Source organism: Canis lupus, chromosome 25 (genome assembly GCF_011100685.1).
Source record: "Canis lupus familiaris isolate Mischka breed German Shepherd chromosome 25, alternate assembly UU_Cfam_GSD_1.0, whole genome shotgun sequence".
NCBI lineage: Eukaryota > Metazoa > Chordata > Mammalia > Carnivora > Canidae > Canis > Canis lupus.
The window spans coordinates 27,649,486-27,675,587 of record NC_049246.1 but is presented as its reverse complement, the minus strand read 5'-3'; the positions used below and the strand labels follow the sequence as shown (position 1 = coordinate 27,675,587).

General features: G+C 38.2%; 1 protein-coding gene across 4 annotated transcripts; it reads right to left on the bottom strand.

Moving 5' to 3' along the window:
• Positions 1-9,385: 9,385 nt before the first annotated feature.
• On the bottom strand, positions 9,386-23,665 carry LOC102151714 (serine protease 52-like). 4 transcript variants are annotated; one of them, XM_038573673.1, is made up of 5 exons: positions 23,497-23,665; positions 17,532-17,727; positions 16,464-16,705; positions 14,985-15,127; positions 9,386-11,737 (listed from the first exon to the last, which is right to left on the bottom strand). In XM_038573673.1, the coding sequence occupies exons 1-5, from the start codon at positions 23,576-23,578 to the stop codon at positions 11,468-11,470; spliced, it is 933 nt and encodes a 310-aa protein (XP_038429601.1). In that variant the 5' UTR covers positions 23,579-23,665; the 3' UTR covers positions 9,386-11,467. The 4 variants fall into 4 exon arrangements, with proteins under 4 accessions (XP_038429601.1, XP_038429602.1, XP_038429603.1 ...); XM_038573674.1 differs by having other exon boundaries at positions 9,386-10,582; XM_038573675.1 differs by having other exon boundaries at positions 17,536-17,727.
• Positions 23,666-26,102: the final 2,437 nt, after the last annotated feature.

Here is a 26,102-nt window from a genome sequence, read left to right as displayed (position 1 = left end):
ACATGAGAAAAAGAAAAAGAAACCATTACAGATACACAAAATAAGAGAATAGGATAAAATTAATGAAATTAAAATCCAACAAAATCAGCAAAACAAAAAAAACTAAGATCTTATAAATAAAAGTGAGGCAATATAAGGTAAGCATGTAGATGCAGATGAAACCATTGAGAAAGAGGAAAGATGTGGGGAATGGAGAGTTTAGATCCTGCATATAAATAATTGGCATACCTGAAATTATGCAAAAGAAAAAATGGAACTGAAAAAATTTTCAAATCTATGAAGAAATGAAAATGAAAACATAAATCTACAAAATGAAAAACACTTAATGTAAGAATTTCCTCTTCTAGGTAGAATGGAAATTTTGCAGGAAGCCAAAGCACTTGGAAAAAAAACAAACAGCTAGAAAAATCAGATAGAATGCAACAATCCATATGTTTTCAGGCAGAAAGAACTAAAGCAATGAAGACTAACAAGACTAAGATTCTGGAGAGGGGAGAAACATGCAGAAGTGAGTGAAGGATCTGCAGCCACCTTTTCCTGAAGGCATTTGACAATTATGCATGCAAGCTATGGGTTAAGAATCTGTGGGTTGCTTAGGTCTGAAGTGATGCTGTTGGTAAGAAAAGAAACTAGTGAATTTTCAGTGATCTCATGGTTCTGGAGTGACAAAATTAGATTTTTGAGAAGCTTCAAACACATTTACCTACTCTAGATGTATGCTGAATTCTAAAGTTGTATGGAATCAGAATAAAAAAGTGAAGTCAAGAACAAGGTGTTTTTCATAGTTTTGTGATGCTGAAGAAACTGACATATGAGAGTTCAGAATCTTCAGCAAGAAGAGACCTAATGACCACTGAAGTTTCTCAGTTGTAAATATTGTAGGGTTACACCATATGAAGAGGGTAAACTAAAGTGGGACAGAGCCATAAGTAATTACAATACAGCTTTGAGTATAGCTAGGACCATGATTTGATTAGATTGTGATACTTAAGGCCCCATTCTCTCTTCCCCACATGGGAAAAGATCAACCCTCTCTGGAAGAAGATAACATCATGTGCAGCATATACAATTTAAAAATACATGATGTCTGGCATTTAGTCCAAGTTTACTGGGCATGCCAAGAATTGGGACTCTGTCCATAATCCAAGAGACAAAATAGAATACAGAAATAAATGTTGAGGTGAAATAAGTGTTGGAGTTAGCATATAATAACTAAAATAGCTGATTAACATGTTCAAGAGTATGGTGGAAAAGTGGAGAAAATAGATGAAAAGACAGAGAGTATCACCAAAGATATGGAACATATTAAAAGAAACAGATGGAAATTCTAGAACAAAACTCAACAAATTTGAAACTAATAATTTAACAACTGTTTAACAGCAGAATAGACATAGCAGAGAACAGGATCAGTGAATGAGCAGAGTGATAAGAATAAACTTATGAAGGAGTAAATAGAATTGAAAATAAAATTGTGGAAAATATATAGTGAGGAGATCTAACATAGACTTATAGTTTCATAAGCAGAAGAAAGAAGAAATTGAGGCAGAAGCAATATTTGGAGAAACATGAATTTTCAAGAATTGATGAGATAACAGCTTACCAACTGAAGAAATTCTGTGTACCACAAGGAAGGTGAATACAGAAAAACCACACCAAGGAATTTCATGGTCAAACTTCTGAAAACTACCTAAAGGGGGAAAGAAATCTCAAAAACAGAGAAACAATGCATATTACCCTTAAGAGAAATAGCAATGATACTGATAGTTGACTTCTCAACAGAAATCATGAAAGTCAGAAAGAGTGACTTTAAAGTCTTGAAAGAAAATAATTGTTAACTTAGAATTGCATTAAAAATATTCTTCAAAAACAAAGGCAAAGGAGTTTTTCTGTGGCCAAGATGAAGTAACAGGAACATTATTTGCCTTCCTGAAACAAAACGAAAGCAAACAAAATACATGAAAAAAGTAATATTCCAGAATCTGGACTTTAGGTGATAAAGAGCACCAATGATCCTTTAGTGATGGAAAACAAATGAGATGAATTGTCTGATTTCCAAGGCTGCATTGCCTTGAGAGATTTTCAGTCCAGAGGGAGAAGTAACTGAGGTGGGGGTTGGCAGACTCCATAGTTGAGGAGACAGATCTGAGAGTCTGGAGAGACCAAGGAAGCCATAGTTCATAAGATAATGTACCTGAGAGACATGGGTACAGAGGAAATCTGCAGATTTCCTAGTACCTGTGCATGAGGAAACTACCTGAGACTTTAGAAGAACCATCTAATTTCTTAGTACCTGTGCATGAGGAAACTACCTGAGACTTTAGAAGAACCATCTAAAATAATTAAAGGGAGCATTATCCTGTGCTCACACACAGCTAACAACAGTAACTGTTTCTACAAGCCTCACAGGAAAAGTTCATAATTTGAAGAGTACTGAATAGAGTACCCAAGAAGGTCTTTCTTCAGTAGGAAGAAATAATAAGCTGTAGACTTAGCACTATTCTGGATCTACCTAACAAATTTAAAAGCAAAACATAAAAAGATCAAGTTTCCCCAAGTAATATAACTATATTCCAGAACAAAGCTCTAGATAATTTATAGAAATACAAAAATATTCAACACAAGACCAGACTAGTGAAATTAACTGTTTGGCATCCAAAGATTACTAAGTGTGCAGAGATAGAAAACCATGACCCATAATGGAGAGATGATTATCAAACAGAAATTATTGAGAACTGATAGTTAGGATTAACAGAAAGAGACTTAAATAGGAATAGGTCATTTAACTCTACTCAATAAATTCAAAAAGCTAAAGGAAAGATTAAACATTATATATATATAATTCCAAAGTGTGTGTGTATATATATATATATATATATATATATATATATATATTTCCAAATATAATTTCCAAATTAAACTTTAGGAGATGAAAACCACAGAATTTGAGATGAAAAATGCTCTTGGTATGAATAATGGCAGATGAGACATTGTAGAAGAAAAAACTTTGTGAACTCAAAGACATAGCAATAGAAGCAAAAATAAAAGTCAAATTGAGAATAAAATGAGCAGATCATTATTAAGATATGTAACAACTGCAAGTGCCCTAATAAATTATTAATTAGAATAATCAGAAAGAGGAAGAGGGGGAAGGCAGAAATAACATTTGAAGAAATAATGATAGAAAACCTTCCAAGTTTGAAGAAAACTACTTACTCTACATCCAAGAAACAAAGAACAAGAAATATGAAGAAAACTAAATCAAAGCACATCATTATCTAATTACTTAAAACTAATGATAAACAAAATCTTAACAGTAGCTAAAGGATAAGACACATCATGTATAAAGGAAGATAAGGATGACAGCAGATTTCTCATTGGAAACAGTATAAGATAAAAGAAAGTGGAATAACATCATAAAGATACTGAAAGCATAATTGTCATCTTGAAATTCTATATTGGAAAAATATCACTTAAATCTGATAGTTTTGCCTCTGTTCTAAATTTTTATGACAATTAAATGAAATAATGTTTGAGGAATTAAAAATTCTGAGTGAAAGCACATTGTTAAAGAACCACAGCCTTAGGAGCTAAATGAATCTGGATTTGAATTTTGCCAGTGGTTTCAAATTTGGCTGAGCCATTTAACTTATATAAATCTGTTTATTTTCTGTAAAATAGGAAATGGGCTAAGTTGCCCTAGATCATATGTTTGAAGTAAGGATTAATGGTTTATGCAAAAAAAAAAAAAAAAAAAAAACCTAGCATAAAGCAAACATATCAGCATCAGGCTATTCTCAATTCCTTTTTGCCTTATTTGAAATATGAGAGGATCAAGTCAGAAAAATGATCTCTGTGATCCTGACAATTGAAACATTCCTATGACTAGTACAGATGTGTCTTACCAAGACATCCAGGATATTTGCAACTTCATATCCACCAGGTCTAATCAGCATGATGTCACCAATGTAGTGAAGCAGAGTGATATTTTGTGGGTTGGTGAATGGTGGATATCCCTGGTGACTAAACTAATGACATATAGCTGAAGGATTAAGAGACAAGATGGAGAAGGTGTCATGTTTCTATTAAGTGGGGAAAAAAAAACCCTTGCATCTAGTTGTCTTTTGTATTCAATACAGAGAACATTATTTCCCAAATTTAAAAATTTTTTAAATTTATGTTTTCTCCAATAGAAATGTCTTATGTGGAATATCAGCTGCAACTGACAGTCAAGTGAGCACTTGACTAAATTCATGATAACCAATTTCCTTTACCTAAAGTCTATATCTATCTGAAATTAATTAAATGGAGAAATGAAAGGAATCACCATTTCTACACTTTTCATTTTATGTTTCACTGATTTCTGCAATTGTTTTAGGAATATTCTATTTCTTTGAGAGTATTACTTTGGTAAGGAGGAGATTTTTCAGGAATCCCCACTTTGGCCTTTCCTCCCTTTAGTAGCTCCAAATCCGTGGGTCAAGAAGTCAGTGTGAGGATTTTGGTAGGTACCATATCGGTATGTTTCAGCAAACATACAAGATGCCCTGAATCACATCCTCTCAGCTTTGCCATTTATTTTAGTGACATCTGGAGTTCACATTTCCATCCAGGCTTCTACTCACTTTCTGCTGACAATGTCTTACCTCAAGCATGTGTCTTGCATCTTTATCTTGTGCACAGGCTCCTCTAATGCCATGTTGGCAGTGTGCACTGAGCTCACTGATATACAGAGTTTGGAATTACAGAAGAATTTACTCCCTGGAGCAATTTTTGACCAATAAGGGCGAGAGCTACCTCTAACTTCTAGTAATTAAAGGGAGAGTTCTAAGAATTATTCTAAATAGTTCTTCAAAGGGTCTCCGGGGGATTGAGCCCAGGTTACCATAACTATAACCACCATGTTTGATACTCTTACTCCCCATTTATACTCTTTTTAGTTTTCCACAGTTCAATATACTGAACTAAAGAAATAGTTTGTAGAGCCATGAGGATCACTGTCAGATGGACTTAGGCCATCATTTTTTTTTATCACCTGACTCCCATGAGCCCCACATTTTCTAGTGGACCATAGTGGCATTTTGAGCACCAAGATTTCAAATTAATCATCTCAGAGTCATTTGTTCAATATTTCCTCTACAGTCTGAGTCGTTTCCTCCGCTGTTGCACAATAATCTTGGTAAATAGCTGAAAGTGCTTTGGAAATGACTAGAAGATTACATATTATGGCAGAGGTATAAAGTCCTTCCTCAAAGGGCCCTAGCCTTTGGCTCCCTCAAAGGGCTGTATATCTCTGAACTGGCTCAGCCCAAAAAAGTGAGGGAGGGAGGTAACTCTTTGCTATAGTGATTCAAGGTGGTTTCTATTCATCACATGTAGCACGTTTTTTGCTTACACAGATCAATTAAGACCTTAGTAGACTTTATTTCAGTCCTAGAGATTTCATCATTAGTGATCAGTGCCAAAGATCCCTGCTGGTCAAATAACTGCAATGATTTCACCAGTCCTTTTGCTTACTATAGTTGCCATGTCCATCATACTTCTGACTATATGGTAGCCTACTTTCCAAGATGATTTAATTCCTGTATTTATTAGAGAAGCCCATTCTGTAATTAACCTCAGCATCCCCAGTTTTCAGAAGACAGCAACTTGACAGTGTATCAGATATGCTGGATTTGATAAATAAGATAATACTAGCTGCTATAATACAAATTCAACATTTCAGTGACCTAATAGGATTCATTTTACTTTTTGTTCAATTTTACGTTCTGATGTGGACATCCTTATTTAATGATTGCTTTCTTCTATATGCTGATCTAGGGACCCAGCCTGCATTTGTCTTGTGGTTCTCCTGTCCCCAGGGTCCCAGAGTCCTCTATTAACTAGTACGTGGAGAAAAATAGAATGGATAAGGAATATCCAGCTTTGGTGTGCCTTGGCCCTGAAAGAGACACAGATCAGTTCTGCTCAAATTCCAGTGTTGAAAATTAGTCATAGGTGCCTACATGAAAATGGGGATATGAAATGCAAGCTCTAGATGGGAAGAGCCACTTTCTGTCACTCCTCAATATGGAAGGGAAAACATAATTTTGGTAGGCAGAGAACGACTTCTGCAATGTTGATCCTTCCCCTTCATTGATGCATTTCTAATGCTTTGGTGAAAGAATTATTTTTGAGCCTTCTTATGAGAAATAGGAAGAGTGAGTGAAGAGATTTATGATAAATCTATTCTAATTTCCTATCTCCCTAAGAATTCATATCACTTTCTCTTCAATATAATAAAGAATTTCTGATGTGACCCCTTTATTTTTTAATTTTTAATTAAAATTGAAATAATTAACATATAATGTATTATTAGTTTCGGAGGTAAAGTTCAGTGATTCATCAGTTGTATATAATACCCAGTGCTCATTACATCACATGCCCTCCTTAATGCCCATCACCCATTTACCCCATCCCATTACCCACCTCTCCTCCAGCAACCCTCAGTTTGTTTCCTAAGATTAAGGTTTGTCTCCCTCTCTGATTTTGTCTTATTTTATTTTTCCCTCCCTTCCCCTATGTTCCTCTGTTTTGTTTCTTAAATTCCACATATGAGTGAAGTCATATGATAATTGTCTTTCTCTGATTGGCTTATTTTGCTTAGCATAATACCTTCTAGTTATATCCACATCGCTGCAAATGGCAAGATTTCCTTTTTTCTGATGGCTGAGTAGTATTCCATTGTATATATACATAAACCACATTTTCTTTATCCATTCATATATCCATGGACATCTAATGTGGGCCCCTTTTAAATGCAGGTTTTAATTAACCAAATAAGCAGACTATTTAGAGCCACTCCCAAATGTTAAAACCAGTTCACTGAATCCAAAATTTGTGATGAATTAACACTATTGAAAAATTTGGCCCAATCTGGTGTTACATTCCTTCCTACCTGGTCTATGTTGTTTAATGACCTCCTAGACCCAATTTTGTACTTTTTCCTGTGGGATACCATGAAAATAAGCTGTATTTAGAAACCTGGAGGTTGTAAGAGTTGGTGGGTCGAGTCTTGAGGAGAAATAGCATTCCTTACAAGGTAACTGCCTCCTGTGATATCCTTAGAGTAGTTTCAATCAGGAGACGGCTGAAGTTATCAGAGAGGAAAGAGTTTTCTTCTGGTAAGTGAGACTCAGTGGGATATGTGAGGTCAAAGTACTCAGATACTGTATTAATCATGCCTCTTTGTTGAATCCTTACACACTGAATGACAATCTTTCTGTCCTAATTACCTTAGAGCCAAACATCAGTTAATTAAAAGCAGTCCCTACATGACAGAGCTTGTTGAAATTGTTTAAATTAGCCAATCCCAAACCTGCTTAGCTTGCTTAGCCTACTTCTCTCATGCCTTCCTACAAAAAACACAAAAGCGGCTCTCGCCCACCTTCTCCCTTCGCTCCTCTGCATCTTCACCAGTCTTGTTGCTTCCCCATGTGGTCTTACATAGCATCTTGTGCTTCCTCTTCTTCCAAACTGTAACAAACTATCCTTTCAAGACATTTGTCTCCTATTGACTTCACCATATGTGAATAATGATGATAGAACCTCCATTTAGAAACAGATGCATATAAAGCCACCTTAATATCCCCATTTCAATTTTCAGGTCTCCACTTTTCCCCCATCCTATCTTTTATATGAGAGACCTATAGAAGCTGTGAATTCAATTTATACTGTATTTTTTAAAGATTTTTAAAATTTATTCATGAGACACACACACACACACACACAGAGAGAGAGAGAGAGAGAGAGAGAGGCAGAAACACAGGCTGAGGGAGAAGGCTCCCTGCCCCACAAAGAGCCTTATGTGAGACTCAATCCCAGATCCCAGGATCATGCCCTGGGCCAAAGGCAGATGCTCAACTGCTGAGCTATCCAGGTGTCCCAATTTATACTGTATTTATGCAACTAGTACCCCAATACTTAGATTGGGGCTTAAATTTTGGCTACATTGGCTCAGCAGCCAAAGAGAGAAGATACATTTTGTATAGCAGATATAGACACTCTCTGGTTCTTTGACTATGCCAGACTCTGGTTCATTACTAGTTTTTTTAAGCTTTATTCTCAGCAGTTAGCCTACCCTTATAGCCCTTGTATTTCTCATTCAATTATAATGGTGGAGTGCAACAACGACTTGGTCTGCCAAAAGCTCGTTTTCAATAGCTACTTCATTCTAAGGTACTATAGGTGACAGCTAAATTAGTACATGCCACAGACTACCTGTATCCCATTTTCAAGTGGTAACAAAGCCATCAAGATCAGATATCAATAAAAACAGAATCAGACATCTAATTCTAGACCATCCAGGACAGCACAAAACAAAACAACCCCATAAATGGACCCACCCTTACATTTTATGGTCAGCTCTTCAATGGGTGAAAGGAAGGTCTTTTCAACATAATTGGCATATATGTATTTATAGAAGAAATGAATCTTGATCCATATCACATCATACATGGAAATTATTTCAAGATAATATTAAAGCTAAATAAATAAACATAAGCCAAATAAATAATAAATAAGATTACATATATCTGATAAATGACACACACTCAATATATATAAGCAACTCCAAAACTCAAAAATAAAAAGACAAACAATCCAAGTTAAAAATAGGCAAAAGACTTTAACAAGTACCTCACAAAGACAGTTATACAAATGGTCAGTAAGCATATGAAAACATGTTCAGAAAGGGAGACAGAACATAAAGACTCCTAACTCTGGGAAACGAACTAGGGGTGGTGGAAGGGGAGGAGGGCGGGGGGTGGGGGTGAATGGGTGACGGGCACTGAGGGGGGCACTTGATGGGATGAGCACTGGGTGTTATTCTGTATGTTGGCAAATTGAACACCAATAAAAAATAAATTTATTATTAAAAAAAAAGAAAACATGTTCAACCTTGTTAGGAGGGAAGTGCAAATTAAAACCATGAGATACCATTTCACACCCACGGAATGGAGAAATCAGAAAGACTGATAATGCTAAATGTTGGCAAAGGTATGGAACAATTAGAATTTTCATCTATTACTGGGGTTGCAGGGTAGATGGTATAAAATAACTATGAGATTTACCTGGCAATTTCTTATAAAGTTAACCATATATCTATTCTATGACCCAGAAATTTTACATCTATTTACTCAACAGAAATGAAAACATAACACAAGAAGGTTTGTTACAAGACCCTTTATAAAGTAGTTTTATTTTTTATTATTTTTTTAAAGATTTTTATTTATTTATTCATGAGACACACACAGAGAGAGGCAGAGACACAGGCAGAGGGAGAAGCAGGCTCCATGCAGGGAGCCCGATGTGGGACTCGATCCTGGGTCTACAGGATCATGCCCTGGGCTGAAGGCAGGTGCTAAACCACTGAGCTACTCGGGCTGCCCGGTTTTATTTTTTTAATAGTAGCCCCAAACTGGAAGCAATTCAAATGTCCATCAAAATGGCAATGGATAAACCAACTGTAGTATAGAATATTACTCTGCAGTAATAAGGGAAGAGCTATAGATACACACAAATACTTAGATGAACATCAAAACTATTATGTTAAAGTAAGGAAAACAGACACAAAAAAAGGATATGTTTTTCCGTTAATAGAAAGTTCTATAACAGGTAAAACTAATACACACACACACACACAAAAAAAAACCCAGAATGGTGTTTGATCCTGGTGGAAGGGAAGGGGGTGGGAGCAAGTTGGGATTGGTAGGATAAGGGCTTGAAGGGATCTTTCTATGGTGGTGGAAATGCTCTATATTTTCATAGGAATATGGATTACATGGCTGTAAGCATTGTTAAAAACTCATCAAATTATATAGTTAAGAGCAGGACTTTATGTAAATTATACCTGTTTGAAGAAAAGAATTTCTAGTTAGAACTCTTATTTCTTCCTTGCAGGATTGGCAAACATCGGAAAGTCTGACAACGTGCTTTGTAATGGAGTCAGAGCAGGCCCCTTCCTGCACATACTTCCTTTCATAGCATGCTGGCTGAGTGGCCAACTGTTTCACCTTCTCTGTCAACCTCTGCCCTGAGAGGGCACAGGATTGTGGCCTCTCAGTCTCTCCCAGCCTCTGACCTCTGAACTTGAAGATCAAGTTGCTGTCAATGCTGCTTCTTTCATGAAAAAGATGAAATTCTTTATACCTACCTTTCTCAGGAATAGTTACCCTTCTGCTTGTAGCTGTATTTCCCTGCATACCAACAGCCAAAAGTCTGGGGTAGCTCCGCAGTTTTGGCAAAAGAGCTATATACTGATTTTCCCTACTCTCATCCATTGAAATGCTTCTTCACTCACTCTCTAGATTCAGATGGTGGCCAAGCTGTCCTGTTCTGATGCAGCCATTGAAAGCCAGCACAGAGAACCTCTTTTCATTCTCTGTTCTTCCCTTTCACTATGTATGCAGAAAAGATTTCTCCTTTCTGTTTTATTTTGTTGTTTTTCACAGCTCAAGGAATTCTGCTTTAGGCAAACTTGTATAAAAACACCGATCTTTTTGAATACAGCTTTTCCCTCTCTCTTCAAAAATGTGCTGAGTCGCCTCTGAAAAAAAAAAGTCATTTATTACCTCTTGTCTGGTTGCAAAAATTACACTCTTGGATGATTGCATGAAGGATGGAAGGTCTATACACTCTTTCAGATGGTCCAAAATATAATTGGAATAAGTCAAACTTTTAGGTGGCTATTTATTAAACAGTAATTCCTTTGATTCTGCACTACCCTAATATATTTACCATTTCCTTTTTTTGCTTCAAGTTGAGTTTGTGATGTTTGCATGCAAAGGTGCCTTTACTAACTATAGCCCATTTAGCAATGTGTTTCTTTCCCACATTATCTCTAGGACATTTCTACTTCAATGATTTCCTGATCTTGAATTAAAGGATTGTTGCACATGATCTCTGAGATCCCAAAGTATTTAATAGGGCTCTGGACCAGGTGATAGCTATGGAAGTGAAGGAAGGTAAAGAACAGGATCTTTCCGAAGACCAAATCTGTATAGATCTCAAAGATCAGCTACAAATTAAGGGAGAGAGAAGAATTGGAATGTTCCTTATTTCAAAACCAAAAACAAGGAGGGGGGAAGGGGGGAACTGTCTAGTCTTGGAAAAGGAGAGAATCTATGGAAGGATATCTGTTTATAGGAGAGAAAAGAACAAGATTTCTGTTTCAGAGATTCCTGGCATGCCCCTTACATGCAAAGCTGCTCCATCCAAACCTCTGGAGAGGATTCAAGCTGAAATTGTCAATATGTCTCCAAGTTCCAAGGCAACAATAGGCTGTGCAATAGTTCCCAGGCATATAGTAAGCACCCCCAAAGGTATATGACTATTTCAGACACAACTAATACTATGAGAATCCCTTGCACCCCACCCTTGACCTTACTCCAAAAACTGAGGACACTTGGCTTTGAGGCACTACAGTGTTTAATCATAGGGGTAATAGAAGTATCACAAAATGCAGTAATAAGATGGTCCAGGGTGATAGAAGAAAACTGTACCCACAGTCTGGATCATGCATATAAGGCTTTCCTGACAGCGTGGTCTCTACGTTAATCCATAGCAGATAATTAGACACCTTCGTATACACTCCAGGCAGTCTCTTTTCGCCACAGCCCACTCCCCAGCTGACAATGCCCAGCTGGTACCATATGCTTTGGTTGTCTTTTTTCTGGCAAACCAGAGGCCCTCCACTGTCACCCTAGGAAATAAAAGTTCTTTGGGAGTGGAAGGGACGTAGAAAATTAGTGTTATAACCTACTGAGGTGTGGGCAATTGGCACAAGGCAAAAGTACTTATAGTGTCTTTTGATGAGAGGACAGTCTGATTAGGCTCTCCAACTATATGATTATGCTCTCAGCCCCATGACTGTCAGACAAAATGGTAAACAATTTGGTCAAAAGCAATGGTAATGAATGACATCTTGATAAAAAAAAAAAAGTGAATATCCATCATCATCATTATCTAGTCACATGTGTTCATTTTGATGTACCAAGGAGTGGGTTTTTTAATCCACTTTGCCTCTAAGCACTATTGTTGTTTTGAGAATTCTTACAATTTTCTCATCACCTTTTTATTTTAAGTCTATTTTCAGCCAACCCATTTTGGTCTTTCTATATTGTTCATAATAGCAAAAAGTAAAAAACAGAAACAAAAATCCATTATATCTCATAATAGGTCACCAAGCACACAAACTGATATATACAAAACACAAAAGATACAAAAAATGAGTCAAAATGTTATATTAAATTTGAAAACATTGCACTTGAAACATTAAATTTGAAACAATTTACAAATTTTAAAACTTCATGAAAAAGATTGCCAAATAAGTATAAGTAAAGGGAATGGACATCATTGACATGAAAATTGAGGAATACACAGCCTTTCAATGTCCCAAATCTTTGGGGCCATTTTCTTAATTTTAAACTTTCATCATTTAAATATAGTTGACATACAATGTCATATCAGTTTCAGGTACACAACATAATTATTTGATGATTTTATGTATTATTCAATGCCATAAGCATAGTTCCCCTCTGTCACCATACAATACTAGTATAACACTTTTTGCTATTTTCCCTATGCTGTACTTTTCATCTCTGTGATTTATTAAATTCTATTAAAATTATGTATCTTCATACAGAAATTAGAAATCTCAGATATGGAAAAAGAACATGAAGAATACCTATAATTATATATATGTAAATTTATAAACATATATGCTTGTATATGAAAAGAATATTTCAGGAAAGATAAGGTTACACTATAAAAGTGGTTTCTCTGGGGAATAAACAGGAGAACAAGTCTAAGAGGTAAACTTCTTCACTGTACATCCATCTATAACATTTGAATTTTCTCTACCATGTAGTCAAAAAAAATAAATGAAATAAACATTTCTAATTCTAGCCATTCAGAGGCAACCCCTTAGTCAATAATTTTCCACATTCTTGAGTATGCAAATAACAATACATCATTGTTATTTTATAGAAGTATGATCAGGTGGTACATAATGTTTCACAGTTTACAAAGATTTATTCTTGTCAGTCGGAGAAGGACAAACATTATATGTTCTCATTCATTTGGGGAATATAAATAATAGTGAAAGGGAAAATAAGGGAAGGGAGAAGAAATGTGTGGGAAATATCAGAAAGGGAGACAGAACGTAAAGACTGCTAACTCTGGGAAACGAACTAGGGGTGGTAGAAGGGGAGGAGGGCGGGGGGTGGGAGTGAATGGGTGACGGGCACTGGGTGTTATTCTGTATGTTAGTAAATTGAACACCAATAAAAAAAAAAAAAAACAAAAAACAAAAAACAAAAAAAAAAAGAAAATATTAAGTAACGCACAAAAAAGTTGAAAAGAAGCACCATTCAATAATATGCCAAAAATCTAAATCCAAAACAAAACAAACCAACAGGATATGGGTTTATCTGATTTTTAAAAATCAGATTGTTATCATGAACAAGTTTCTGTGCCCATCAATTTACTTCGAACCAAACTGTTCTTCACCTAATTCCTTGAGGTCATTGGAAAGTCCCATGACCTTTCTTTAAAATGAAGAATTATAAGCTCTTCTGTGGCAATGAGGGGATCTACATGAAGGATGTCAGGTAAAAAAAGCAGTACAGTTAAGGTCTTAAATTTCTGAAGCTGAACAGATCTTGGTTCATTCACACTCCAGGGGGAAAGATTTAGCTGAGACAATGTGAAAATTTTCTTCAGCATTTTAAGGCTTGGCTTTGATGCTGGTGATAATAACTACCTCTCCTGCAATATGGCTGTGTGAATGGAGGAAACAAGAGCTGTGAAGCCATGTACTGCCCTGCTATCTGGCACATCTGTACTCAATAGTAGCTCCCAGCATTTCTGTGGCTATTGAACTAGTCAAGTCTGGGCATGACCAGGCTGAGCTACTGGATTTGGAGCCCCGTTTCTACTGGATCCCAAAAGATGGCTCCAATCTCAGAAGACAGAGTGCCTTCATTAGAATTCTGGGTCTGTAATTTAACTTGTGTCCTCTGCAGGCTGTCAGCTTCCCTGATCCTCATTTTTCCCATCTGGAATAGTCCTAGTTTACAAACCTTTCATGTACTTATGGACATGGTTTGTAGAGTGTTAAGCACTGAACAGGTATAAGAGATGGTGATGGAGAAAATTATATTTCTAACATTTACTATGACTATCTTCTACTCTGCCCTGTTTTAAGTGCTTTTGTGCCTTGACTCACTTACTTTCACAATAGTCCTAGAAGGTAGGAACTCTTAATATTCCCATTTTACAGATGAGGAAATCTGAAAAAGCACAGGCACAGAAGGAAGTCACAGGCAGGAGGTAGAAGAGCTGAGAGGGAAGCTAGGGGAAACTGCATCCCTAACCACTATCCCACACAGTCTCCTTTTGGTTACAGAGCATCTGTAGTGGCTGAATAGCATCCCTCTCAAATTCACGTCTACCTGGGACCTCAGAATATGAGCTTATTTGGAAATAGGGCCTTTGCAAATATAATTAGTTAAATTAAGATAAAGTCCTACAGGATTAGGGTGGGTCCTAATCCAACAACTGAAATCCTTATAAGAAGAGAAAATAGGAGACATACATACAGGGGAGAAGTCCATGCAAAGATAGAGGCAGAAAGCGAAGTGACGCACCTACAAGCTAAGGAATGCCATTGATTGCTGGAAATTACTAGAAGCAGGAAAATGTAAGGAATTATCCTCCCTAGAGCCTCCAAAGAGAGCACAGCTCTGTCAATACCTTGGTTTTGGACTTCTGGCCTCCAGAACTATGAAAGAATACACTTCTGTTGTTTGACTCCACCCTGTTTGTGGTAATTTGTTACAATACCTTTAGGAAAATTATCTAGAAGGGGAAGAGGGAGCCAATTATTTGGGAAATATTGATCAACCCTCTTGGCAGCCCCTTTCCAAGCAAGGGACAAGTTCTGTTACCTGGCAGGCATCTTTCCCTTCTTGAATGTTCCCAGCACACATCATGTTCCTGGTGAGCATAGGCATAAGTTGGGAACATATTTCCCATTTGACCAGGTCGATGTTGACTTTGTGCAGCTCTTCAGTCATACTTTGCGTAGGAACTGACCCAAAAATGAAGCAGATAGGGAGAGGCCCTGAGCTCAAAGTGGTCCCTTTGGGTTGAGGTTAAACCCCCTACCCAGCATCACGTCTTTCCACCTCAATAACCGAGGAACCACTGCATGGCCCAGGCAACTACTCAAATTTGGACTTAGTGGAATGATCAGGAGACTCTCAAGACCATCCTCTTTGATTCCAGAGCTCCCCACAACTGGGTCTCTATTGGATCTCAGCCTGAGTATACTCTTCTCACTCTTCAGAAGGTGCCAACTCCAGGTATGGTCCTTAAAAGGTATTTCATTTAAATCCATAAGAAAGTAAAGAAAACCCATGATAACAAGTTCTGTCTTGGGGCCTATGGCCTACAAAGATGAATTTGAATCATGTCAGGACCTTTGAGTAGTTCATTGTCTATGTAAGAGGTGAATGTAACACCTAGAATGTTTCTTCCCCAAAGATGAGGATATTTTCCTTTTTGCATAGTGCTGAATTCCCAGAGCCTAGAACACTCCCTGGAAGAGGTTCAAAGAATACGTGCTGAATGAAGCAACAGGAACTCTAAATTAAGAAGGTGACCTTTTTTGAAGTTCATGAAAAGCTTCCAAGGGTAATTTCCAATGAGGAATTCTAAAATAGCTCTGAGCTTTGAGATCATGTAAGAATCAATGTACTGTCAATTGTATGCCTGCTTAGAAGAATGGCACTGACTGGAATTTTTTTTCTGTTTTTTTGATATTGAAGTAACACACATTTACCAAGAATAATGGAAAAAGGGCACCATTTTATGAATTGGTTGGGCAAAGTGGTGGGAGTGCGTTACAGGTTGACTCTGTAACGACAAATTTATATTCAGTTTATCCCCTTCTTCTTGGTCTGGTTCTGTGGTTTTCAAATATTTGGGAAACCAAGCCCTTTGCTACAGGGGAGCAGATCTGACACCATCAATTGAAACAGAGATGCTCTGCTGACATTAGTGTGGGTTTCTTAGAGCCCAGTCCATTTTGCCACCCTTATGCCCATCAATGTGTCCCTCAAAATTCCTCCAAGTTACTCTTGGACTCTGAGCACTTCTTTCTGAGTTATCACTGAGGCCCTGTTTAGGGTTTTTGTTTTATAATATGACATAAAACTTGCCACAAGAGCCCAGGAAGGCCAAGGAAGGATGATTTGCATGTGGATTAAGGCTAAGGTTCATCATGGCTCCTTAAATGATAACCTAAAGTTTCCAAATCCACCAGGTAGACTTCCCAGAGCTAGCAGAGCCTCCAGAGTTTGCTTTCTCATTGAAAACATCAAACAGGGTGCCACCCTCTACCAGGTTGGACTATAGTAACTCACTGTTAATGCCCCATCCAGTCACCCAGCAGTTTCTCCATTTCTGTATGTCAGTGACCTCTGAAAGGCAGATAGGTATTATGTTGGCACCCAACTTAAACGGAGATTTGAGCAAAAGCAAAGCAATGTCATGATTCAAGAACCAGCTGTCAAAATAAGGGTGAATAATTAGCTTGTCCACTTTCATCCTCTTCAAGTTCTTGATGCCAATGATTCTTTCACCATGCATAATCTCCAAGGCAGATCTTATTTAAAAACAAAAGGAGATAAAAAGGTAAGTAGTGGAAGGGCAAAAAAAGTGGGCCTTAAGAGTCAATAATCCCACCAGTGTGAGGCTGTGATCCTGAGAGCTGGAGGGATGGAGGCACCTGGGGCCATGCACTTGGTCCCTGACTGGGCAGAAGGAGACAGATCTGAGTTCTAGTCTTACCCTGTTGCCAACCAGCTTTTGTCTTATGGTCTCTTGGTCTTCTTGTCTTATGGTCTCACTTGTAAATTTTGTTACCAAATGTCTGTAAGTTATGCTCTACACAAGTAATTTAGGGACATAATCTCGATTTGCAAAAAGGGGTGGAGTAGCTATTAACAAACATCTGGGAAGTTTCTAAAAAATACTGGTGTATGGACTTGAGCAAAGACAGCCACGTCAGGAGCTTCTCTCATGCAGCCAGGCCTGGTGCCCTGCCCTTGGGTTCCAATACTTTCTAGGATTCTCTGACTCTGTAGTCACTGTCAGCTTACTTTCTCCCCCAAGTAATAGGAAATGCTTAGGAAAGTACTTTCCAAAAGTTTGGACCAGGACCACATGCACTTGGAAAGATACTGAGAAGTCCAAGGAACACTTGTTCTGCCATTTGGGTCCCACACAATAAGATATAAAACATCCTAGGAGGAGAACCACGTCTATGCCTCCTGTAGAGTGTGATATTCAACCACTCAGGCATATATTTCGCCTCTTGGTATTTTGTTTTGTGACTGACAAACCTGGGTGGAGCTTCCAGGAGAATAATAAGCATGTAGGAACAAATATTCTACCACAAAGGTTAAAACAAATCTGTTTGCAATACTTACTCACTTTTGTTTATGAAGCAATGGGCTGCGGTTAAAATCCACCACTGGCTGAGGATCGATCCTCCACAGAGATGTCTCCTGTTGTAAAGAATACTCACCTGCCATGGAAAATCATTCAAGTCTGCAGGTTCCCCACCTGTTATTTCCAAAGTTTCTGACTTCTCAGGCTTTCTACTTTTTATTTGGCCGCATGTCGCTAAAAGTAAAAAGAAGGACGAGAGACAAGAGATCCAGGACCCAACAGTCAAGGTTGGTTGTCTTAGAAGAAACTTAAGTACAATGTCCCTTTCTTCTTGCCTCCCCAGCACACAGGTATCAGTAGCTCAGCCAGGTTAATATGGGGTCAGAGATCCATCAAGCAAAAATGATGCTTCCTATTGCCTATGAAAGGCATCACAATTGTAATAATGTGCTTATGGGGAGCAATGGCCACCTCCTTCATCATAGCTTTGCTTTTTGGAAGGGTCTCCCTCTGAGAGCTTGTGGGGAGGGAGACACAACACAAATCCTGAAGCTGGATCTTGCTATTGCCTCTCAGTAAGAAAGCCCAAATAGAAATATTCTTTTATTTTAAATTAGGCCTCAGTATCCCCTGAAATAGGGCCTTGGTATGATGTCTTGGCATAGATAATAAAATCCTTCTCCTTAGCTCTGGGCTTATATTTTCACAACTTCTATGCCTGGATGGCACAGACATCAGAAATTCTACAGGTAAAGGGAAACTGATCAGCCCCTCCCTTCCTAAATGATTGCTCTCCTGTATTTCCTATTCTGATTAGTGGCACCGTTTTTCGCTTAACTTTAATTCTAGGGATTCCAGTTGTACCTTAAAAGGAATACAAATTTTGGCATTTCCTATGTGATAGGATTGTTTTGACATCTGTTGGTGTCTTTCAAATGTCATAATATCATAAAACCTAAAATGTTGAGTGCTTACCATTTGCCAGGCACCATTCTGTTTTGCATAAAACAATTTAATTCTCATGTAAACTCCATGAGATAACTGAAATTATTATTGCCTCCATTTTAGAGGTGAGCCAATAAAGGCAAGTTTAAGGGTTGGGATATCTGACCAAGACCCAACAGCTAATATATAACTGAACTAAGATTTGAACTTAGGCAGTGTGGTTCCAGAGTCTGCTTTTATTACCATGAGGCAAACTGCCTTCAAAGGAAAACAAGGGCCAAACAAGGACATCTTAGAATTAATATTCTAATAAAGCAAAGTTGGATCTCTGGGAAATTTTCTAAATACTTAAATAAAATAATAATTTGTGAAAATTTATACGAAACTATTGATGATTAGGAGTCAGATTGGATTCATGATTAAAAATCCCCAATATAGGAATATTTTTGTGACATAATAACTATTACCTATTAAGCACCTACTATGAATCAACTTCTCTATTGTGTATGTCATTTAATAATCCCAGCAAACCTCTAAGATATGTTTCATTAATCCCATTTTATAGATAAAAAAATAAGAAATATCATGTGATTGCCCAAGATCATTTAGCTTGTAAGAGGCAGATAGGGATTTTTCAGTCAGGTACATCTGGTTCTGAAGCCTAATTATCTATTCTTTATCCTTATAGATTTCATAGTTTGTCTATATTTCAACAAAACCCCTGCTCAGTTCTTTGAGAATCTCATTTGGCTAAAATGATGGTATGTGGTCTGATGATTGGTCTCTAAAGTGAACATCAAACAGGTTGAGATATTATATCCAAAGCACTGATATTCAACTCTCTGTGTACCTGCAACTCTGAATTGAGGTGGAGAAAAGATTTCACCTGGTGAACTAAATCTGATTGGGGGGCAGTGGCTATCTGCAGTTCTATATGTAAACAAATCCAAAAGTTCATCTAAGCTCAACAGGAAAAAGTACTGTGATCTATCAGTAGTTTTTGCAGAAGGTCTGGGGATGTTGGATCAGCAGTAGGATACCAAACCAGGCAAGTAATAATAGATAACTTTAAAATTTAAAGGGGCACAAAATCATCTTAAACTTGGAAAAAAGGGGTACACAATAATGCATGAAGGGAAACTGAGCTAGAACTAAATTACAGATCACAGAATTGAGATGGAAAATTATCTGGCCAGATCTGAATCTGGACATGAACCACTAATATGAAACTCAATAAAGAATAGACACAGGGTCTTCAACTTCAGATAGAAAAATAATAGATCCAAAGCTCTAGATGGTGAAGGGAGCTTGGAAGTTTTCATGTGAAAATATCAACCATAAGATGCTGACAACATGATGTCACTGCTAAGCTCTCTACCTCATAGATGGCAACATTTGAATGGTTGTCAGTCTGAGGCCACACAGGTAAGAATGATATTAACAAATGGAATGTGTTCAGAGGTAAGTGGCCAACATAAGAGGTCTTATAAGAAACATGAAAGAAAAGACTCAGATGGGCTTTCAGACTCTGGCAGGACTTTCTTAAAGGTGAGGCATCAGGCTTGTTTAGATCCACCATCAGTGGGTGAAAACTACAAAGTAGTATGAAAAATCTTAAAGAAGTATAAAAATTCTGCCATATTGTTATATTCTATGTCGTTGGCCTTTGCACAGAATTGAGGCGGACCTGGACAACCTAACACCTACAGATGTGAAATTCAAAAGAGTCCCTGGGAGCCCAGTTGTATATTCTTTGTATTAAATATTTGTATATTCTTTATGGAATTTCTCTATAGTGGAACAGGCTACCTATAGAGTCTTTAGTTTGCTCAAGGAGTATACTTGTGATGAGCCGTGGTGTTGTGTTGGAAACACTGGATCACTATATCGTACACTTGAAGCTAATATTACACTGTATGTTAACTAACTGGAATTTAAATTAAAACTTTAAAAAATGAGGGGATTCAATAAAATTATCTATAAGGTTCTTTCCTATCCTAAAACACTGTGCTTTTATAGTTCAAAATGTAAGAGGGAAATATTTTTACTTGTATTATATTAATATAAAATGTCATCTTTATTTAAATTCTTATATATAAAATATATACTTTAGCTTCCTTATTCTTAATTTTTCCTTAATAGGTAGGTGATTTCAATTATAAAATTTTAAATGTTTTATTGATATTGATGTCAGGTTGCCAATGGTCATGCATACTGAAATGTCAATGTACTTACATGAAAAATCTCATGCATGTACAATAATTTTTCCATATTATCATATGCTAATGGCTCAACTTTGTTGAAAATTATGTAGAATTGGGACTGACTTAGAAAATAGGAGACCTGAGGTTGTAAATTTTAGGAGAGTCTCTGAGACTTGTGTCCCTGGGTGCTCAAGGGATTTCTACTTTCTGTAGATAGAGAACCAAATGAATTTTGGAGTCTGTCAGCACCACAAAGCAAAATTCCTGGTGGGAGTGTTCAGAGATGTCCCCTTGTAAGTCCCACCTGAATGAAATCACTTCAGACTCGAGATTTTTCTCAAGTGACTGATTCAGACCCAGAAATGTGACCAGGCAGTTTAATTTAGGAAGGTCTCGTTTCAGCTTTTTAGTCCAGTGGTTTCTCTTGGTCTGTACTATCAGGGTGTCTCAGAAATAGTCTTAGATTCCAAAGATTCCTAAAGATTCTATTGGTATATTGGTGACTATGAGAGAAAGAGTAGCATGACTGGAGAGACAGAATCAAATCTGCAGAAGGCACTGTGGTCTTAGCATGAAAAGTTCCTGGCTCTGTCCTAGCTGGCAGGACATCTGGTGAAGAGGGAAGGAGGTGGAGTTTGGAGTTTAGAAGTTCTGAGTTGGCTGCATTGTTTGATGGCTGTGTGACTTGGAGCCAGAGACTTGGCATTTCTAAGCCTCAATGTCCTCATCTTTAATACAAATATAAGCGTTAACACAGCCTGTTGCTGTGTTAGTGTAACATTTCATGTAACATTGATTTAGAGTGATGGTATTTGGCTTCACTCTAGTCTGGATCAAGGGAAAGAGGTCTGAGTTTTTCCCAAGATCCTTGGTGAAATCTGGGGTCATCTCTGGGCAAAATTTTGTGGGAGAATGCACTTGTTGGTTGTCTTTCTTTCTTTCTTTCTTTCTTTCTTTCTTTCTTTCTTTCTTTCTTTCTTTCTTTCTTTTTAAAGATTTTATTTATTTATTCATGAGAGACACAGAGAGAGAGAGGCAGAGACACAAGCAGAGGGAGAAGCAGGCTCCATGCAGAGAGCCCGATGTGGGACTGGATCCCGGGTCCCCAGGATCACACCCTGGGCTGAAGGCAGCACTAAACCGCTGAGCCACCCAGGCTGCCAGATTGTCTTTCTATATCAATGGCCATACTTAGTCTTTTCTGCTTCTCTCTTTGCACTTTAGCTGCAGTATCTCCTCCCAATCATAACTTTAAATATCATCTTTATACAGAAGGTCTCACATTTGACCTGTCATACTTCTCCACTGAGCCCTTAACTCTTTTAACCAACTGCTCTACTCAATATCTTATAAGAATGTCTAAAAGGCACCTCAAACTTAATGTGGCCCAAACTGAACTATCAACTTACCTGACCCCAGTCCAAATCTGCTTTCCTATTAAGCATGTACAGTTCAGTAAATGGTATCTATATGCATCTGTTTGCTTAGGTGAGAATATCATCTGTGAGTTATCCTTGACTCCTCCTCTTTTCTGTTTCATGGCATCCAATGCAGCAGCCAGTCCGGTCAGTATTACCAAAAGATAGCCAGAAACCAATCACTTCCCTCCATGCCTGCTGCTATAAACCCATCCAGGCCATGCTCACTCAATCTTTCCCCTGCACACTCTATCCTCTGCAGCAGCCAATGTCTTTTCCTCAAGTACCTCTCATTTCTACTCTTCTGTTTAGACTCTCTGATGGCTTCCTATTGTGACCAGAATAAAATCCAAAGTCTTACCTTGCCTTTATGAGGCTCAGCATGATCTGGGCCCCACTGACTACTCCAATTGCATCTCTCTCGAATTCCCCCTTCCCATTCACTCTGCCCCAGCAACACTGGTCTGTGTGCCTCCAAAACATACTGAGCTCATTTATGCTAAGGGCCTTTGCACTTGCTGTTGCATCTGCTTGGATATATGTCTCCTTCTTACCAGATTAATCTCAAAGCCTTCCTGAGGCTTCCTGAAAGCCTTCGCGAGACCACCTAGTAGAATAGTCTCAACAACCACCTACAGACTTTCCATTATAAAAGCCTATTTTCGTGATTCATACCATTTAATAGGAACTGAAATTGACTTACTTATTTACTCATTTTATATGTTTAATACATCCTTCCTCTCATTAGATAGTAAAACTACATGAGTGTAGGAAATGAATATGTCATTCTCTATTATAAATTGACTCCTAAAACAACTCCCGGCACATGGTAGAGGCTTAATATTTGTCAACCAACAATTGACTAAATATAACACAAGTCTCCAGAAATTCTCAGGGAGAATTATTCCCAGGGAGAATCCACAGTAGCAATTAATACACTGCTTTTATTATAGTTATATCATGTTACCGTTTTATATTAGGCCAGTTAGGTTCCACATGATCCTTCAGAATGTTTTTAAAGAAAAAGCAGCCTTACTCATGGCCTTGAAGCTACAGGATATGGCTAGTTGCATCTCCAGCTTGATGGCTGGTTTTCTTTTTCAAACGGTTTTCTTACATCAGTCATTCACTATGAAAAACTCTGGGACCTAACATAGACATAAAATACACACACAGACACCACGATTCTCCACACGTAACTTTAAAGTTGAAGGTGTTGTGGGAGCAATAATCTGGAAGTCTGGTCCAGGTGCCCTCCGCATTAGATTCACCTAAGGGGCTTCTTACGAGTGCAGTTTCCTGGATCCTACCAAGAACTGCACGATCAACATCCTAGAACTTGACATTTTGAACAAGTTCTCCAGGTGATTCCCCTGTACTCCAAAGAGCAAGGGCTCTGGTGAAGCACAAACACAAGAATACCACGAGACACCTACTTGCTGGGGAGCTGTGTGCCCAGAACAGCAGCAGGGTGACTGGCAGCAGAAGTAACGCTCTTCCATCCCTCCATCCTTTCATTGGCTTTGGTCTTTACTCAAGCCAATGGACAGCCTTCAGAGGAAACTGTGCAGATTCAATTCAGAGGGGCTAAGTCTGGGTTTTGCTCTCTCTGTTTGCTATCTCACATCCCAGCCTGACCATCAAGGTCACAATAGGGCACTGGGTGGAGTAGTCATGATCCAGGCAAGGCAACCAAGTGGCATCCTGCACTCAGGACCTGATTATTTCCATGAGACAATCCTCTGGGATGTGGAGGTCAGTGTGGAACTGGGAGCCAGAGCCAGGAGGGTAGGAGGCCTCCAAACCAGTTGGGATCCTGTAAGTCGAGGCATCTCAGATTCACTAATGCATCAGGACAAAAGAGCTGAAACCACTCCCCAGAAGAAAGGATCTGAGGCTTCTAGTCCAAACAGCTCAGGTGATACAGCAGAGCGAGGATAGCCTCAGACTCCTAAAAAAGAGAACTCACATCGCCAGAGGGACCTTAGGGGAGCTACTGAAATTTAATCCTCAGATTACTCATCTGCAAAATGGAGATAACAATAATACATCATTATATCATTAGGAGGATTAATGAGATAATGTGTATATCCTAGCACAGGACCTGGCAAATACCAAGCCCATGATTTTAATTCTCTACTAATATCTGTATTAATGTTTCTCTCTACTAATTGCATCTCTATGGGCTCCAGCAAAGAAAGGTACATTGTCCATACTGACTATAAACAAGACATGCATAAAGGGCAGATCCATGCAGGGTGGCTTTCATTGATGCAGGTCATTCATTTGTTCAGTAGGTTAGATAGCACTTTATCTAGCACTCTCTACATGGCAGGCTTGGAAGATAATGCAAAGATGAACAATATTTGTTCTCTGTCTCCTAGATGCTCATGCCCATCTGAAAGAGACACATGACCAAAGGCATCAACAATACAGTGGAGTAAGGACATGGCTGTGAACTGTAGAGAGGCACCCAACCCAGTCTGGGAGGAGCACGTATATGCAGTGGGTGGCAGAAAGAGGCTATTAGGGAAGATTCTTTAAAGAAAATAAGCTCTGTCTGAGCTGAGTCAATCTACAAAGAGAAATGGTATTAGGGAAGGACAGACAGGCATTTGTTATAGATTGATGATGTCCTTCCAAGATTTACCTTTTAAAGTACAAAACCCTAGCACCTCAGACTGCGACCTGATCTGTAAATAAGGTTATTTCAGATACAATTAATATGAAGTCTTCCTGGAGCAGGGTTGGCCCTTAATTCAATATGACTGGTGTCCTTATAAAAGGAAAATTTAGATACACACACACACACACACACACACACACATACACACACAGGAAAAATGCCATGTGAAGACTAGAGTTAGGCTGTGACAAGCCAAAGAACTATCCAAAGCCAGGAGAGAAGCCTGGAACAGATGCCACCCTAGTGCTTTCAAGGGAGCATGACTTCCTGACACCTTGATTTTGGACTTCTGGTCTCCAGAACTCCAAACAATAAATTTCTGTTATTCTAAACCACCCAATTTGTGGTACTTTGTTATGGCAGTCCTAGGAAACTAATAATGGCATTCTATATGGGCAGGAAAAATGTGCAAAAATACCGAGGTATATGGGAACTACAGGAGCTTTATTTTTTTAAGATTTATCTATTTATTTTTAAAAAACATTTTATTTATTTATTTGAGAGAGAGAGTTGGAGGGGAGCAAAGGGAGAAGAAGAAGGGCTCCCCACCGAGCAGGGAGCCCAATGTGGGGCTCAATCCCAGTACCCCGGGATCATGACCTGAGCCAAAGGCAGATGCTTAACCAACTGAGCCATCCAGGTCCCCCAAAATTTATCTATTTACTTTAGAGAGAGAGAAGGCAGAAGTAGGAGAGGCTGAGGAAGAGGGAGAGAGAATCCCAAGCAGACTGCACTGAGTGCAGAACTCAAAGCAGGGCTTGATCTCAGGACCCTGAGAACACCACTATGAGATCAGGGCCTGAGCCAGACAAGAGTCAGAAGCTTAACAGATTGGACTGCCTAGATTGCACCTCCTCAGCACCTCCCTACAGGAACTTTTTAAGTTAAATCATATATAACTTCTGGTTTAGTAACTCAAAAATAGTCTAATATTGGCAACTTCAAATGGTGCAAACTAAAATATTGAGTTGGAATAATGTATGAGCTTGATCAGGAGATTGAGGTCAATTTAATGAATAAAGCTCAAATCTGAATAAACAGTCTTCCCTACTATGCAGCCACTGAATAATTCTCATGAGAAATCACCATGGATGTGACAGAGCTTGTGAGGAGCAAGTACTATTACTAAAGATCTGCAAGAAGCTATAGAAGTAAACATTTTCCAAAATTCTATATTCAATGGATTTCCATTTCAGGGGAAATTACTCTGGATATTTTTCTTTCCCTAGCTGTTTTGAGGCTTTAAAATTTATCTTTAAAACTCTTGGAAATATCCCATCAGAATAAGCAAAAGACAGACGAAATATTAGGAAGTGAATTCATTTTATTGGGTATAGAGTTTTCACATAACAAGCA